Raw genomic sequence first — 18,588 nt, forward strand, 5'->3', positions numbered from 1 at the left:
TCAAAAGACTATTAAAGACCAACGTCTTTACTAAACACTTAAGCCGAGAACTAACATGCACCTACTAATCTTCTATACTATATGTAAAAAAAAATCTTCTATCTAACAGATCAGTTTCAGCAGATGTGTGTGCTTGGACTGTTGTATTTTTGAACTAGAGTAGGGAAAAGTTTACTGTAGAAGCACTTGTATAAAAACGTCTATTAAATGATGTAAATGTAAAATTTTTAAAGTAACTACTCAAACGTAAATGGTAAGTAATGCAAATAACTGTCATGCATGTTGCTGCCTCTCCCCTCTAGGTGACTTCAGCAGGCAGTGAATATACAGAGGCGCATATACAGAACAGTAACGTGGAAATTGACAAGAGGATTCTGCAAGACAGCCAATACAACATGGTAGAGTTTGCCAAGAAATATTTTAGAGAGGCCCAGAGAAAGACCAGGTAAGAAAGTCATTTCCTTTAAACTTAAACTCAGTCAAAATGTAAATCAATCCACATATAATTTGCTCTTATGACACATGGGAAACAGGAGTACTTAAGTAATGGACATCTGATCTGAAAATATACAACTTTTGCTGTTGCAGTGATTCCCAAAAACAAAAGTCAAGGAAAGGAAGGGAAGCCAAGGAACCTTCAGATATGGTGGCATTTTCCAAGGTGCAGAATAAGTAGATTAAACAGAATAGTAATATTTATGTAACGAGACATTTGAATCTGCATTTTGTATATCATTACATTTAACCTTTGTGTGTATTCTTCTGTTGTGTATTTTGTGTGATAAATAGTCCCCTATCCAGGAGTCACTGATTGAGTTCACTGATGAAAATATGAACAAGGTTGCTGCAGACATTTTTCTGGGTAATTAAGAATCTTCAATTATTAATTGATTAATATTGATTAATTCATCTTCAGTAAATGTGAAAGCAGTAGAATAGTGACCAACCTTTTTTCAGAGGCTTTGTTCTGGAAGTAAATTTCCTATTCATTTCCCACATAGACATTACAGGATGACCTTAAATAAAGTGTTTAAAGTCAGGAATGACACCTTTAACTCATTTCTGAAAATATAGTATAATTTACAAATAGACAATAGTTTATACAAATTATAGTTTTGGGTATACAGTATAACAATCATTTTTTACGGTTTTGTGGTTTTAAAGTCAAGTAAATAGAAACGTTTCTTTTTCTCATAAAATAGATGTACACAGTGGTTACTGGGGTAAAAAACTGAAGTCTGCAATGTCTAATTAAGTGGTTAAAGATATACTATTGGTGGGTTTTGCTTTAAGATTGTAGGAATTTATATTTACATTCAAGCTTTTTACTGTCACTTGTATCCAGATCAATTTGTTTGTGACAGCATTGCTTGGGGACCAAATAGTGACAGGTAGAGTTTAAGCCCTTCTCAAATCAATCATTAGTCCAGTACTTTAACCACTAAGACACCACAGCCCCACTTCAGCATATACTGTAAATGTAATTTTGTGAAGCAGAAAATGAAATCTAATTAAATTATGGCCTCTACAGGAGCATATGATTGTTACAAATGTGTAGCTTGTAGCTTGTTAGTCTTTAGGTTCATATATTATTAATGAATATTTAATTTTCCTTGGCCAAAGTGAATTACATTTTTACTTTCGTAAACTTACTAAACAAGTAATAAATCATCTCTTCCAGATTTATTTAAATTGAATTAAGGATTTATAATTTTATAAAAAGGACCTAGAAGAGTTCATCTTTAAATTAAATGTGATTTTTTTTAATGTGATTTGTTGTTTAAACACATGATGGTGTTCCAGATCAAACTGGAAAAGATCTGTTTAATTAGAATACTGTTTTAAAAATTTGTCAGTGAAAACATTTCTGATAAGTATCTGCATGTATAAAACTTTTTCCAGCTGTAATGAAGTTTATGGGAGACTACCCAATGAAAGGTCAAACTGAGCAAGACATCATCAGCACCATATTGAGGGTACTCCTGAACAAGTCATCCTATCCTATATACTTCCTATTATTAAATGTAAAGAAACATATTGTGGTTTCATTTAAATGACATCTCTGTTGCAGCTTACTGGCGAGTATGGGTTAATGAGGGATGAAGCATACTGCCAGGTCCTCAAACAAATTACTGGAAACACCAGTTCCAAAACGTATCAATCTATTTTTCCCTCAGTTTTTTTAACCATGCAGTGTATGTGGCACTAATGTGACACTAAAGTTACTCTCACTGTTCTGTTGTATAGAGACAGCTGTCAAAGGGGCTGGAAGCTCTTATACATTCTTACAGCATACTACAGATGCTCAGAAGCACTAAAGCCCTATCTTCTTAAATACCTCCAAGATGTCTGTGCAGGCCCAGAGGTGCACTTTCAAGGTATGGCACTAATACATCTCTCAACACAACGAGAGTTTGACTAGTTAAAAACACAAGATGGTTCTTGATGTTTCCAGGCATTGCTAAAGCCTGTGAACTGAACCTGAGGAAGACATTTCAATATGGTGGGCGAACTAAATATCCTAACAACATGGAACTAAAGGCTATAATGGTTAGTAGTATGTATCCATATTTTACTCAAACAACAGGGTTATTCCTACAATTAACTGTATTTTGTCTACCTGTGCTCTTGGCTTTCCTAGGCAAGCAGGAGCTCCAAACGTCAGCTGTTTCTTTTTCCTGGTGGAATTGAACGCCATCTGAAAATTAAGACTTGCTCAGTAAGTTGCTTTTCTTAGATAGTATTAAAATTACACTATAATTATTAAATCTTAATCATGAAGTTAATTACGGCTATTTTTATGTTTAGGTCGTTTTGGATGTCATTGAAGAGCTATGCTATGAGATGGGTCTGCACATACTGGAGGGAATGGATGAATATGCTATATTTGTTGTCACAAACAGAGGTAAGTGAAGAAGCAGACAAATGTGCTTACATATTGTAGCTGGCCCACTTGGCTTGGAGATTAGTGGGTGTGGCACAGTTACAGAATCATGCCCATCTGTATTGCCATGGCAGTTCCTCTCAACTGAAAGTCGTCTGCGCCTCGAGTTAATTCACTAAAGACTAAAGTGCATCTATCAACCAGTGTTTCTATGTGTTTCTTTTTACTTCATATACGTGTTTCTTTCTCACAGAACAAAATAATGTTTCCGGTATTTTGGCCACTGCTTTTATTTTACTTTTACCGTTTCTTGTTTGTGGCTTTTTTTTTTTTAAACCTTGCAGATGTAGGGCTACACCTGGCGCCTTAGTGGCAAGGTGCAACCCGACTCGTTACACGCATTATTTGTTATTTGCCCTAACAATGCTCAATTTGATGGTTATGGTTAAAGTAAGGTAATCTAGCCTTACTTTTACTTTACTTTCACACAGTCGAAACGCCCTACCGATTTGCACAGTGTCAAAGCGGGCACTTTCGCTTTGTAGAGACCCCAAACTCCTTTGGTTGAAAGAGATTATATCCTCTATTGATCTCAGGCATCTGTTTATATATGTAGAAAAGTAGGCAGGTAGTACCCTCATTTGGGAATAATGATCTGCTTGTCAACACTATAATACCATGAAAGCTTTGAAAAGCTGTGAAGTAAGTGGATATAATGCTAGGGAGAGTCTGGGAATGAACCACATTACACGTGAGTTTGGTTTTAGTTTAAATGACTAGCTGTGTAATGCTCTGTGTAAGTCTGGCACACTGCCTGATGTTTATTCTTGCCTGGCCTTGTGCTCAGTTTCGGTTAACAGTCGAACTCACTGAAACCCTGCTGAGTGAATGAATGAATAACAGAAATGTCCATACTGAATTTGTTACTGTTATTTTGTAGGTCAGAATGTGCAGCCACTGAGCAAAAGAGAATATATATTGGATGTGACAACAGAAGCAGAACCTATAGACAGCAACCACAGTCTGTGGTTTAGAAGAGTGATTTGGAATCAGCCACTGAAATTTGACAATGAGCTTGGAATCAGCGTGCATTACAATCAGGTAGCAATTTGCCTTTTTAGACGTTATTTGCTGACATTCAGAACCGGTAGTTCTTCACAAGATTTGCTGTGATTATCTAACTGGCTCTGAATCCTGATCATTATGTTATGCATGTTTTGTTCTGTAGGTGACCCCTGACTACCTGAAAGCACTTCTGAATGTTGTGCCTCAAGGGAAGGTTAGTGAGCAGCAGCTTCAGCAGGTGTCAAAACTGGCTGCCCTGCAACATTGCGCCAAGGACGGAATCTCTCTTCCAACAATGTAATTTCACACCTAACCCCCGTAGCTATACCACACTTTATCAATTTAGTTGGATTTTCACAGTACTATCAACATAAAGAACTATTTTATGTGCAGCCAAATGTAATTGTGCATTAGCTGCTCTAAATTGCCCCTAATGGGACTGGTTGAGCTCTATGATTGCCTCCCTGTACAGAGTATTTCCCATTATGCACCCAGTGTTTCTGGTATAGGCTCTGGATTTAACATGACTTTGATATGGATGATTAAATTACTAAACATAAAATTATGGGTGCTCAGGTGGCACAGTGGTAAAACACACGCTAGCACACCAAAGCTGACATTCCTAACTCGTCAGTTAAAAACTCAGATTTGCCACCCGGCAGGCTGAGCGCCTACACAAACAACGATTGACTGTTGTTCAAGAGGGGTGCCAGAGGGGACCTCATAACTGATGCAATTACGACCTCTGCTGGCTGATTGATGGCGCCTGCACAGAGACAAGGGATAATGACCAGGGGGTGGCTCTCTGTGCACAAAGCTGATCTGCATGTGAACTCGCCTTGTGCAGGTGAAAAGATGCAGTCGGCTACTGCGTACGTGTTGGTCTTTACCAAAACTATTCCCATAAGTGTCATATACCTAGCATATAACTCTGGTGTTTATCTCCCAAATACATGTCAGTGGGTAGACTGGCTGCTATAAATTGCCCCCAGTATGTGATACCCTGCAACATACTGGTGTGTATGTGCATAGACTCTGGACTAAATTGAATTGAAACGTAGCAGCTTCTTCAGACGAAGATGAATGATTATGTATGCATTATTATTTACATCCTCTTTTGTACTGTATTGCTGGAGGAGATGTATGTTAGTGAGTGGCAAAAGGGGGTTGTAAAACTAAATCATTAGTGCTAGGAAAGTAAGAATACTAAATCCTTTAATCCCGTTTTACAATTCTGTTTTACAGTATGGACAATTCTTACCTATCGATGTACTAAAAACTTTCTTTCTTTTAAACTTTGTGTCTGTAAAGCCGTGAGGTCCAGGAATGTGTTCCTTCTCCACTGTATAGACTTCAGTCCCCGCAGCAGTGGCTGAACATGGTTACCCACCACATGCAACAAGTTAAGGCTCTCAGCCCACATCAAGCCAGAGCCCAATTCCTGGGTAAGCAGGCAGGATATTCTAAATTGCTATTGGACTGTAATACAGAACATGAGTATTCTCTGTGCTCTGACCTGTTGGGCACTTGTTTATACTTTGTGACTACAGGACTCGTGAGTGTTTTCCCCATGTTTGGCTCATCGTTCTTCCATATACAAAGCGGTAGCAGCAGCTCCATTGACTGCCCCTGCATACTGGCTGTCAGTCAAAATGGCCTGCATTTTCTAAACAAAGAAACACATGTAAGTAATCCAACAAGTTTTGGATAATAAACATGATAAATCATAAAAATGATCTCATACTGCTGTATTTTAGGAGTTGATGGTAAAGTTTGCTCTAAAAGAGGTGCAGTCCACCCGGACACAGAGGCCTCTAGCCGGCTCTTGCTATCCTTATGTTGAAATCATGCTGGGGGATCTGACATCTCAACGTATCACGCAACTTCAAGTTGACCAGGTATGAATTGCGTATACTACATGAATACATTAGTATATGTACTGTATATATGTAATATATGTAATATTTCTTAACAATGTACAGCATTTTAAAGTGTGGATGCCTCTCCACATACTGAACTTGTGTGTGACTTTTCAGAGTCTGGAGCTGTGCCGTGTTATTGCCATGCACATGGAGAACATGTTGTCTGTGCGAGAGAAGAGATTAACCCTGCCACCCAGCGAGATTACACTGCTTTAATATGGCTTCAAACAACACCTCAACTGTTTTACTGTTCCATTTTTTTAAAAATATGAAATTTAATTTCTTTTATTATATTACGTCCTAACAATTCTGACATCACACTATGTTTTGATGGAATTTTACCAAATTTCATTTCATTCTAACATTTACATTATTTTAGGGCCAAATCAAAACTGTCATAGGTACGGCTACCTCTCATCACCGTGAGGAAAATGTTTCTATGGAGGTAAAGGATGTAAAACATAGTGAATAGAAATATATTTTAAAGTACCGGTATGTCATTTGATGCTGCTGGTTTCTTTGTGGAACAAAAAATTTATTTGTTTGTATTTCTAAAATTCAAATGTAAATAGTAAAATGATCAAGTATACAATTATTTGATATTACATGTTTAATAAATCAAATTCTGATTTTTTTGTAATATAGTCAATTCACAATGAAACATCATCTGATTGCCCACTGAAAATACATTATAAGTGGATAAAAGTATTGAGACACCTACACATTACATCTACAGTGGCTTTTATGACATCCCATTCTAAATCCATAGACATTATACTGGAGCTGCAGCTATAACAGCTTCCACTCTTCTGGAAACGCTTTCTACAAGATTCTTTTGCCCATTAATCAAGAAGAGCATTTGTGAGTACATGGGTTGCAATCTCCATTCTAGTTCATCCCAAAGGTGTTTGGTGGGGCTGAGGTCAGGGCTTTGTGTGGGCCAGTCAAGTTCTTCCATACCAAACTTATCCAACCTTATCTTTATGGACCTTGCTTTGTGCACTGGGACAGAAAAGGGCATTCTCCAAACTGTTCTCACAAAGTTTGAAGCATATAATTTTCTAGAATGTCTTGGTATACTAAAGCAATAAGCCACGAGAGGCCGTGCATTACTGTGATTTTAGCACGGGGATGACGTTTTTGGCACGACGCGAAGCGGAGTGCCTAAAACTTCTTTCCCCGTGCTAAAATCTTAACAGTAATGCACAGTCTCGAGTGGCTTATTGCTTTTATAAAACGGCGGTCAACATAAAATATAATAAATACAACAATGTTTAATTCATAAATGTATTTATTGTGTATAAACTTACAATAAAGCATTCTTCCGCGACGCAAAATAGTTCGATTAACAGTGTTGCTAGGCAACATGAGGGCAAAAATAACATAATTTTTTTCTTTTCAGTGGCATATTAATATGGAATGATGTGAGGTGGTCCTAGGTGTGAGTTTATCGGGGATTTTACAACGGCTTCGAACGCGGCTCAGCCAATCAGATTTTAGATATATATATGGTATATATACCATATATACCATTTTATAATATATGGTAAAGCATTCCCCCTCCATAGAACACATTTCCATTGAGTCCAGTGGTGGCATGTTTAACACCACTTCATCGAACACCTGGCATTGTGCTTGTTGATGTAAGTCTTGCATGCAGCTGCTCGGCCATGGAAACCCATACCATTAAGCTCCTAGTGCACAGTTTTTGTGCAGATGTTAAGGCCAGAGAAGTTTTGATTCAGCAGTGTTGGCAACTTCTATGCACAATGTGCTTCAGTACTCAGAGACCAATTTACTGATTTAGTACTTTGTAGAGCCAACTTTTGCTTTAATTACAGCTATTGGAGATGTCCCTACGAGCCTTACCTACCTAAGTTGGGAAATATTTGCCCAGCTTTTTTGTAGAATAGTTCGAGTTCAGTCAAATTTTGTGCTAAGCAGCAAGGCACTGCTCGCTCGACACTGCTTTGTTTTTTTTGGCAGTGAGTTTAGGGTCACTGCTGTTCTGTGACCCTAACAAATGGTAATTTTCACTTTGATGAGGGTTTTGTGTAAAACAGCTGTAAAAGTTTGACTTAACTTATTTTCATGGTATATTGTGACAAAAGGCAAGGATAGGGCATAATGACTTTCTATTGGCAGTGAAGCATAAAATAAATTGGAAAATGCTTAGCTAGATGACCTGGTATATTTAAAGTTGTATAGGGAATAAAATAATGCTATGGAATTAATTCCATATTCAAAGTTTAATTACCTGGCATGATGGTACGTGCAAGTTAATAATAGAACAGAAACTAGACTACCTCCAGAAGTCACTGTTAGGATTTAGATGACTACTTCTTTGTTTACACTGACCTGCACAGAGGGCACTTTGTTGGCAGATATTTTTTACTTAGCAATCTGTGCTCTGGAAAGTGATATAGACATGATAAAAACTCTTTATCACATGTAAACAAAGTGTGAATAATACAGTGAAAATTTGGTTGGTCAGCTGTATATCAGTTTTGCCTTAAATTGCAGTTTAGCTAACTAACACCCCTCCCCCCCAACTCTTTTTGGAGGGTCCAGATATTAATTAGAAGGGTCAGACCCCCACCCCCTGTAAATATGAATTCATTTAGGGACTCTGGAGCATGGCAGACAATTTTAGTATTACTTAGCATGCGTTTTCAAGTGAATATACCGCTTAATTCAAATCAAATGGTTTTGCTAACCAGTGTTAAAATAAGGAACTATATTTTAAGATATAGTATAGTTTGTATTGTCATTACGCCATTAATGTTTGTTTAAGCAATCATAAATTACTCTGATTGGCTGGAACAAACGTATGCTGTAATTTGATTGGCCCTGTTTATTGTTATACGCATGAGCCCATTCCTCAGTAATCCAGGCCTGGTTTTAAAGGCGCAGCGTGGGTGTGAGTTAGCGGATTGGTTTCTGATTCTCTGTCTCTGATTGGTTCTGCTCAGCGTGGCCGCTGTGATTTTGTTAACACTCAAAGTGCGTCCACGCACTCACGCACACGCACAGTCCAGTGTCCGAGCCCGTGGTTCTGAACGGTGGTACCAGTAAGAACTGTTGTCCGCATGGGAGCTTGCTTTAACCGTGCACGGATTTTAACTGTAGCGTGATACAACAGCTGCGACGCTGCGTTAGGATACATTCGGATACACTGCAGCACATTCAAGATGATGAAGTTTCGGTTCAGGCGGCAGGGCAATGACCCGCAGAGAGAGAAAATCAAGCAAGACCTTTTTGCTTTTAATAAGGTATGTATGTGTGTATGAGACACCGGGTGGGCTTTTCCCTTCCCCTGGAGACCATGCATGCGGTTTCAAGTTGCAAGTGAACTGTGCCATTTGAATTAGCAGATGAGTTTCTGTGCAGTGTTATCGAAAATACAACATTTAGTTTGTTTTATGCCTAAACTAATTGTCGATTTGCCACTGGGCTTGGAAAATATTTTATATTTTAGAGAAACACGGTTTACTTATTAATTTGTTTAAAGTTTTAGTACAATCATATAGGAAAATTTGTAACTAACACACCTACGTATTTTTTATTTTCTGTTTTATTATTGTTTGTTTTGTGGTGTGTAATAGTTATAACGTCTGTCTTTGTTAGCCCTGGTCCTCTTGTGTGCAACATAACGCACATGTACAAACTCAGTCTGGCGCTATTCATCCAAACAGATCAGTTTAGGAAAGTAGCATGGCGTCTGAGTAATTACTAAGAAATTAAACCTATTTTACATACCACCTGTTATAACTTTAAATGCCGACAATGTGACACATTGTAGCTACACACAAAGATGTGCCAAAGTTATTGCCCCCACCCCCCCTTAAATTCCTGTGTGGTTAGACTAACTTTTATCAGCAGAATCAGACTTAGTGCCATTTGTGTGTTTGGGTTAAAATCACTAATTATCCAACAGCTTAAGCATCTATAGGGCTTAATTTATTGTCCTAGTACAAACTTGTGAATGTCAGTTGGCAGAAAATGTCTGTTAATACACAGATAAACAAAGCCCCAATACAGTTCAGTAGCTGTAAAGAAGCCAGCAGTGACAGTACAAGTGCTGTTTTTGTTCAACTGGTGGGAAGTTGTTGGTGTTAGTTGTCACACATTTGCATCTCTAACTGAATAACTAATATTAAACAAAAATATAATGGTGTGTACTGTACAGCATATATTATTGTGACTTTGTTATTATCCTGATGATAGAAGGTTGATATTATATAAGTGTACAAATCTAAAAGAAAGGAGAATGAAATTGTAAATTTCTGAAAAAAATTTTAATCTGAAAAAAAAAAAAATCCAAGAATGCACATTTTGTCTAATACAAGTTAAGAAATAGTTTTAGAGCATATTATAAGTTATTATTTTAATTATACCAAACAGTATGCCACACCCACCCTATCAGATTAGATTGATCATATTGCTTTTTATTTGTAATATGGTTATATTATCTGATTCAGATATGCTGATTGAAAATACAGAAAAATAGCATTGCTATTTGGCATCCCAAATCTTGGTGTCCTGTACACAGTGCATCTACTATTGTAAAGTTATTTTATTAAGCTTCTCAGTTAGGTTTTAACACAGACCTTTTGTTATTTGCTTTCACAAAGCTTAAAAGAATAGCAATGCAAAAGATGTGGTTTTGTTATACTAAACACTAAGCTGGGACATTAATGAATTGATGCAGTTGATGTCTTAAAATGTAAAAACTTCCTTTCCATTAAGCAAGCCACTTACCAAACACTTCACAAAAACAGAAAGTGAACAGACAGATGACCTATTCTCTTTTCCTTTTTAAATCAACATTTCTAAACCCTGCACCCTTGAATACGATGCAATTCAGTTATAGCTACAACAGAGAGATTGTTGGTTATGTACCAATTCAATTCAGAGTTTAATTGTATTAATCACCCTGCCTTTCTAGCAGTGTGAAGTAGGCCAAAAGATTACAACATGATCAACAGAAATTCCAGAAGAGATAAACATACTAGTTAAGGAAGAGATTCAAAGCCATCTCTTAGGCTTTATTGCTCCAGCAAACCACAGTGAGAGACATTATATCTAAATAAATGGAACAGTAGTGAATGTTTCCCAAAGTAACTACCCAAATTTCTCCAAGAGGGCATCAATATTCTATTCATGAAGTCACAAAAGAACCCATAAAATATTTATTTCATAATTTATAATTCCACTGTTAAAAAAAGATTAGGCAAAAATTGGATCCATGGGAGAATAACAAGGCTAAAACAGTACTAATCAAGGGGAACGTAAAGGCTTATTAAATGTTTGTTCCTTTGTACACATTTAACTACTCTGATTATGCCCCCCCTCGTATAACAAACTAAGCAACCTGGTGGCAGAAGCCTTATATAGTGTGAATTTGTGTATCTTGTGTAGAAGTCTTTTGAATTCTCATACCTCCTACAGCCTGCAATGTAATAAATGTTTTTTTTTCCATCTCTACGTCTTAAGTGACTTGATTGTGGGATTACATAAAGTGGACTTTTTTTTAATAAATAAATGCTAGGGACAACACAGTTGGTAACACATAAGTTGTCATTTTAAAGTAATGCTGTAGTCAGCAACACTGTCTCATTTTAAAAATATATTATGAAATGTAGTCTTAATTCCTGTGTTCTCATTTCATTTTACTCACACCTTTCTTTTGAGTCCTAAAAAGGAAGAGTTAGAACTAACATTAAAGCAAATGGTATGTACTCTGTGTTTTTAAACCTTGCTTTGTTGGTTCACAAGGTGGAAGCATATGTTTTATACACCTGTGGACAGCAGTGGACATTGGTAAAACACCTAAACTGAATGTGCTATAAAAACCTTTAAGTCTAATGTGCTTTTTAAATTACAAACATAATCTTTATGTATATGACATTGTTACATTATGGATGTGAGTTTGACAGTGAAATAGCTAAATATGAGAAATCAAACTAAGAATGAAATAAGAAGCCCCTCTGCACCTAACTTTATACACAGCTTAACTGACTGTCTATAAAAAAATAAAGCAGGGTGACTGAAACAGGCTTTTATGTAAAAGCATTTCCTTTATTCAGTGGTGCAATTTTGGACTTTTAAGACCTGAGAAGATTGATTAAAGCAGTTAAATTCAGTCCTAAGTGTGCAAGTGTTTTTTTTTCTATGTGAGGACTTAGCATTTTGTTACTTATTGCAAAATCACCTACGTCATACGTTGTATTTTAATAATATAAAATGACTTTCCAGGACAAATTACTGTTACGTATTTTTTCTGAATAACATTTATTTTCTTCACAGGGATTATAATGAGATTAATGAGCAGATGTTGCACTGTAGACTTACTGTATGCAGTAGATAGAATTTATATAAATTTTTTCTTTTTTCTCCCGCCAGACTGTTGAACATGGATTCCCCAATCAGCCGAGTGCTTTGGCCTATGACCCCAAACTACAACTAATGGCCATTGGAACCAAATCAGGAGCCATCAAAGTGTATCCTTTTTCAAACAGGAAGCCTGTGTACTACATGTCTGTGCAATGATGGTGAGTGACTACCACACTGCAAAAGCACTTTCTTGCATGAATATGTTGGAACTGTATTTTTCCTAGTAAGTCTGCTTCATTAAGCAGAAACAACCTAAATTACACAACATGCTGTCCTTAGTTTAAACAGGTTCTGTGTTTGTGGTTTGTTTAAATGGAACACTGGTGAGTGTACAATGAGTAATAGGCTACTTTATGCTTTAACCATGGCAATTATTTGTAAATCCTTGTTAATTTGATTTCATGATTTTGTTTCTGTAACTGGAAACATTTAAGACTATAAAATATTTGAATGAATTTGTGTACATTTTGTGCGAAAGAAATAATAGAAATGAATCAGAACAACTGGATACCTGAATCTGTAAAACATTATAACCAGTCTGGATTGGGCAGGTCTGGTAAAGCCAGCTTGAATCATCTGCTGATACCAGTTCATATTTTTTTTTTTTTTTTTTTTTGAAAATGTTTGTTTGCTTAGTCACAGTGCAATTAGTTAATCAGTGTTTTAGAACACTGGCTCACATGACTTTTTTTTACTTCATTACTTGTTTTTATTAATTTGTTTACTTTTTATGGCATTTAATGAACACTATTTTCCAATCATTTACACCTAATTACAATGCGAGCAATTGAGGGTTTTTGCCAAGGGGTCCACTGCTTGGTGCTTCAATGACCTTTACCTTAACTGTTGAGCTTTCACTGCCCATTGCTGTCTTCCAAATGTCTTCTGTTTTTGTGTATTTGTCACACTTATGTTTCAGATCATTCAGCTACTTTTAATATTAGACCAAGTATTAAACCAAAGTAAACACAACTATTTGACACTATTTGATCAAACAGTTAACAAAATTCAGTTGAGAGTTTGGTTCCAATTTACCAGCCAAACCCACTTGCTTTGTTGGTTCACAAGGTGGAAGCATATGTTTATACACTTGTGGACAGCAGTGGACATGGGTAAAACACCTAAACTGAATGTGCTATAAAAACCTTTAAGTCTAACATACTTTTTAATTTACAAACATAATCATTATGTAAATGACATTGTTACATTATTGATGTACCAGCCAAACCCTGATATGATTACTGTCAGACCTGTTGAATCTAAACATCACTTAAATAGAACTTGTCCGGCAATATGAGGCAGGCTTGAAGGGTTCAAAAAGCAGCACATTATGGCACATTCTAAAGAGATTCAATTACAGATGTGAAACAAAGGCTTTGAACAGAGGTGAAATTACCCATGAGTGGTTGACCTGCCAACATGTAACCAAGAATCTATTGATGACTCAACCTTTTTAGAGTAAAAGTGCACGATTCCATAATAGACACTGGGCAAAATGGCATCCATGGGGTAGTTGCAAGGTGCAAACCTCTGCTGATGTAAGAAAAACCCCCCACAAAGGCTTATCTTGCATTTGCCAAAAACATCTAGATGACGCCCATGACTTTTGGGATAATATTCTGTGGACTGTTGAGTCTTTTGGAGTGGCCGAATCAAAGTTCTGACTAAAATCTGGTTGAGATGTTGTGGCAAGAACTTAAACAAAGTTCATGCCTTAAAAATCCCTTCAATGCACCCAAATTAAAACAAGTCTGTGAAGCAGAGTGTGCCAGAATGCATCCACAGCAATATAAAAGACTCATCTCAAGTTATCGCCTATGTTTGATTGCAGTTGTTGCTGCCAAGGGTGACACACCCAGTTATTATGTTTAGGGGGTAATTACTTTTTCACATGGGTGACTAACTTTTAATAAATAAAAAGATCATTTAAAAGCTGCATTTTGTTTTACTTGTGTTGTCTTTATCTTGCATGAAATAGTTTGGAACATTTAAATGTGACACATTAGCAAAAATAAAAGAAATTGGGTGAGAGGCAAATACATTCACAGCACTGTATGTGTCTGTGAACCAGGATGTGATCCACAGTTTCTCTGCTTTACTGTGTCATAGATCAAGCCCCATTAAAAAGAATAGATGGTTATGTTAACTACTTACACATGGACACGGTTCATGTAATACCTCCATTAACAGTACATGCTAGTGTAGCACATGCCAGAGCTGCATTCTCACGTAAAATGGGTTCAAAGTAGTGGCACATAATATGTGATGGAAATGTCAAATCTTCTGGATTTTATTTTTTGCTGTCAAATTCTTATGTTGCTGATAAATGGGCGGCACAGTGGTTCGGTGGGTAGCACTGTCGCTTTACAGCAAGAAGGTCCTGGGTTAGATTCCCCAGGTGGAGTGGTCAGGGTCCTGTCTGTGTGGAGTTTGCATGTTCTCCTTGTGTCAGTGTGTGTGTGTTCTCCGGGAGCTATGGTTTCTTCTCACAGTCCAAAGACATGCAAGTGAGGTGAATTGGAGATACAAAATTGTCCATGACTGTGTTTGACATTTAAAGACTTAAACTGATGAATCTTGTGTAATGAGTAACTGCCTTGCCTGTCATGAATGTAACCAAAGTGCAAATACATGTTGCTGATAAATAAAAATCAATGACCTAAATGACCCGAAATTGTGTATACTCACAATGTATCACCTGAAAAAAGTTGACTGTTAATCTTTCAGGGGGTCTTTATGTGAAACTGTGACATTCCTTACTGTACCAATTGTTTATTGTTGAACAGTGATTTACATTTTGCTTGTCATCAGTGAAGGACAAAAACTACATACACCAATACATTAAATCTTTACCGAAGATAATTCATAAATAATCCACAAATTTCTTAATAATATACAACTGAAATATATACTGTATATACTGTGTATATATATATATATATATATATATATATATATATATGTGTATATGTGAGTGTATATAAATATATATATGTATGTATGTATGTATGTATGTATGTGTGTATGTATGTATATATATATATATGTGTGTATCACAAAAGTGAGTACACCCCTCACATTTCTGCAAATATTTCATTATATCTTTTCATGGGACAACACTATAGACATGGAACTTGGATATACAGTGTATCACAAAAGTGAGTACACCCCTCACATTTCTGCAAATATTTTATTATATCTTTTCATGGGACAACACTATAGAAATAAAACTTGGATATAACTTAGTCAGTGTACAACTTGTATAGCAGTGTAGATTTACGGTCTTCTGAAAATAACTCAACACACAGCCATTAATGTCTAAATGGCTGGCAACATAAGTGAGTACACCCCACAGTGAACATGTCCAAATTGTGCCCAAAGTGTCAATATTTTGTGTGACCACCATTATTATCCAGCACTGCCTTAACCCTCCTGGGCATGGAATTCACCAGAGCTGCACAGGTTGCTACTGGAATCCTCTTCCACTCCTCCATGATGACATCACGGAGCTGGTGGATGTTAGACACCTTGAACTCCTCCACCTTCCACTTGAGGATGCGCCACAGGTGCTCAATTGGGTTTAGTCCATCACCTTTACCTTTACCAGTTTTCGAAGGGAGGGGATCATGCTCTGTTTCAGAATGTCACAGTACATGTTGGAATTCATGTTTCCCTCAATGAACTGCAGCTCCCCAGTGCCAGCAACACTCATGCAGCCCAAGACCATGATGCTACCACCACCATGCTTGACTGTAGGCAAGATACAGTTGTCTTGGTACTTCTCACCAGGGTGCCGCCACACATGCTGGACACCATCTGAGCCAAACAAGTTTATCTTGGTCTCGTCAGACCACAGGGCATTCCAGTAATCCATGTTCTTGGACTGCTTGTCTTCAGCAAACTGTTTGTGGGCTTTCTTGTGCGTCAGCTTCCTTCTGGGATGACGACCATGCAGACCGAGTTGATGCAGTGTGCGGCGTATGGTCTGAGCACTGACAGGCTGACCTCCCACGTCTTCAACCTCTGCAGCAATGCTGGCAGCACTCATGTGTCTTTTTTAAAGCCAACCTCTGGATATGACGCCGAACACGTGGACTCAACTTCTTTGGTCGACCCTGGCGAAGCCTGTTCCGAGTGGAACCTGTCCTGGAAAACGGCTGTATGACCTTGGCCACCATGCTGTAGCTCAGTTTCAGGGGGTTAGCAATCTTCTTATAGCCCAGGCCATCTTTGTGGAGAGCAACAATTCTATTTCTCACATCCTCAGAGAGTTCTTTGCCATGAGGTGCCATGTTGAATATCCAGTGGCCAGTATGAGAGAATTGTACCTAAAACACCAAATTTAACAGCCCTGCTCCCCATTTACACCTGGGACCTTGACACATGACACCAGGGAGGGACAACGACACATTTGGGCACAATTTGGACATGTTCACTGTGGGGTGTACTCACTTATGTTGCCAGCTATTTAGACATTAATGGCTGTGTGTTGAGTTGTTTTCAGTAGACAGTAAATCTACACTGCTATACAAGCTGTACACTGACTACTCTAAGTTATATCCAAGTTTCATGTCTATAGTGTTGTCCCATGAAAAGATATAATGAAATATTTGCAGAAATGTGAGGAGTGTACTCACTTTTGTGATACACTGTAACTTAGTGGTCAGTGTACAGCTTGTATAGCAGTGTAGATTTACTGTCTTCTGAAAACAACTCAGCCAACACACAGCCATTAATGTCTAAATAGCTGGCAACATAAGTGAGTACACCCCACAGTGAACATGTCCAAATTGTGCCCAAATGTGTCGTTGTCCCTCCCTGGTGTCATGTGTCAAGGTCCCAGGTGTAAATGGGGAGCAGGGCTGTTACATTTGGTGTTTTGGGTACAATTCTCTCATACTGGCCACTGGATATTCAACATGGCAAAGAACTCTCTGAGGATGTGAGAAATAGAATTGTTGCTCTCCACAAAGATGGCCTGGGCTATAAGAAGATTGCTAACACCCTGAAACTGAGCTACAGCATGGTGGCCAAGGTCATACAGCGGTTTTCCAGGACAGGTTCCACTCGGAACAGGCTTCGCCAGGGTCGACCAAAGAAGTTGAGTCCACGTGTTCGGCGTCATATCCAGAGGTTGGCTTTAAAAAATAGACACATGAGTGCTGCCAGCATTGCTGCAGAGGTTGAAGACGTGGGAGGTCAGCCTGTCAGTGCTCAGACCATACGCCGCACACTGCATCAACTCGGTCTGCATGGTCGTCATCCCAGAAGGAAGCTGACGCACAAGAAAGCCCGCAAACAGTTTGCTGAAGACAAGCAGTCCAAGAACATGGATTACTGGAATGCCCTGTGGTCTGACGAGACCAAGATAAACTTGTTTGGCTCAGATGGTGTCCAGCATGTGTGGCGGCGCCCTGGTGAGAAGTACCAAGACAACTGTATCTTGCCTACAGTCAAGCATGGTGGTGGTAGCATCATGGTCTTGGGCTGCATGAGTGTTGCTGGCACTGGGGAGCTGCAGTTCATTGAGGGAAACATGAATTCCAACATGTACTGTGACATTCTGAAACCGAGCATGATCCCCTCCCTTCGAAAACTGGGCCTCATGGCAGTTTTCCAACAGGATAACGACCCCAAACACAACCTCCAAGATGACAACTGCCTTGCTGAGGAAGCTGAAGGTAAAGGTGATGGACTAAACCCAATTGAGCACCTGTGGCGCATCCTCAAGTGGAAGTTGGAGGAGTTCAAGGTGTCTAACATCCACCAGCTCCGTGATGTCATCATGGAGGAGTGGAAGAGGATTCCAGTAGCAACCTGTGCAGCTCTGGTGAATTCCATGCCCAGGAGGGTTAAGGCAGTGCTGGATAATAATGGTGGTCACACAAAATATTGACACTTTGGGCACAATTTGGACATGTTCACTGTGGGGTGTACTCACTTATGTTGCCAGCCATTTAGACATTAATGGCTGTGTTGAGTTATTTTCAGAAGACAGTAAATCTACACTGCTATACAAGTTGTACACTGACTACTCTAATTTATATCCAAGTTTTATTTCTATAGTGTTGTCCCATGAAAAGATATAATAAAATATTTGCAGAAATGTGAGGGGTGTACTCTTGTGATATATACAGTGTATCACAAAAGTGAGTACACCCCTCACATTTCTGCAAATATTTCATTATATCTTTTCATGGGACAACACTATAGAAATAAAACTTGGATATAACTTAGTCAGTGTACAACTTGTATAGCAGTGTAGATTTACGGTCTTCTGAAAATAACTCAACACACAGCCATTAATGTCTAAATGGCTGG

At 38.1% G+C, this 18,588-nt stretch overlaps 2 protein-coding genes across 2 annotated transcripts in view; both read left to right on the forward strand.

Annotated features, from left to right (window-relative positions):
* myo15aa (myosin XVAa) overlaps positions 1–6,448 on the forward strand; it is a 36,696-nt gene extending 30,248 nt beyond the window's left edge. The window contains exons 51-65 of the mRNA XM_062985912.1: positions 303–445; positions 589–661; positions 790–862; positions 1,903–1,976; positions 2,072–2,154; positions 2,248–2,378; positions 2,456–2,550; positions 2,642–2,719; positions 2,809–2,905; positions 3,825–3,985; positions 4,113–4,246; positions 5,261–5,394; positions 5,500–5,633; positions 5,707–5,847; positions 5,986–6,448. Of these exons, the coding sequence (XP_062841982.1) occupies positions 303–445; positions 589–661; positions 790–862; positions 1,903–1,976; positions 2,072–2,154; positions 2,248–2,378; positions 2,456–2,550; positions 2,642–2,719; positions 2,809–2,905; positions 3,825–3,985; positions 4,113–4,246; positions 5,261–5,394; positions 5,500–5,633; positions 5,707–5,847; positions 5,986–6,087 (1,653 nt within the window). The 3' untranslated portion in view covers positions 6,088–6,448. The remainder of the gene's footprint in view (positions 1–302; positions 446–588; positions 662–789; positions 863–1,902; positions 1,977–2,071; positions 2,155–2,247; positions 2,379–2,455; positions 2,551–2,641; positions 2,720–2,808; positions 2,906–3,824; positions 3,986–4,112; positions 4,247–5,260; positions 5,395–5,499; positions 5,634–5,706; positions 5,848–5,985) is intronic.
* Positions 6,449–8,935: 2,487 nt separating this feature from the next.
* The window catches only part of llgl1 (LLGL scribble cell polarity complex component 1), a 53,907-nt gene continuing 44,254 nt past the window's right edge, over positions 8,936–18,588 (forward strand). The window contains exons 1-2 of the mRNA XM_063012871.1: positions 8,936–9,143; positions 12,277–12,374. Coding sequence (XP_062868941.1) covers positions 9,063–9,143; positions 12,277–12,374 — 179 coding nt within the window. The 5' untranslated portion in view covers positions 8,936–9,062. The remainder of the gene's footprint in view (positions 9,144–12,276; positions 12,375–18,588) is intronic.

The sequence above is a fragment of the Trichomycterus rosablanca genome, chromosome 2 (assembly GCF_030014385.1).
Source record: "Trichomycterus rosablanca isolate fTriRos1 chromosome 2, fTriRos1.hap1, whole genome shotgun sequence".
Classification (NCBI taxonomy): domain Eukaryota; kingdom Metazoa; phylum Chordata; class Actinopteri; order Siluriformes; family Trichomycteridae; genus Trichomycterus; species Trichomycterus rosablanca.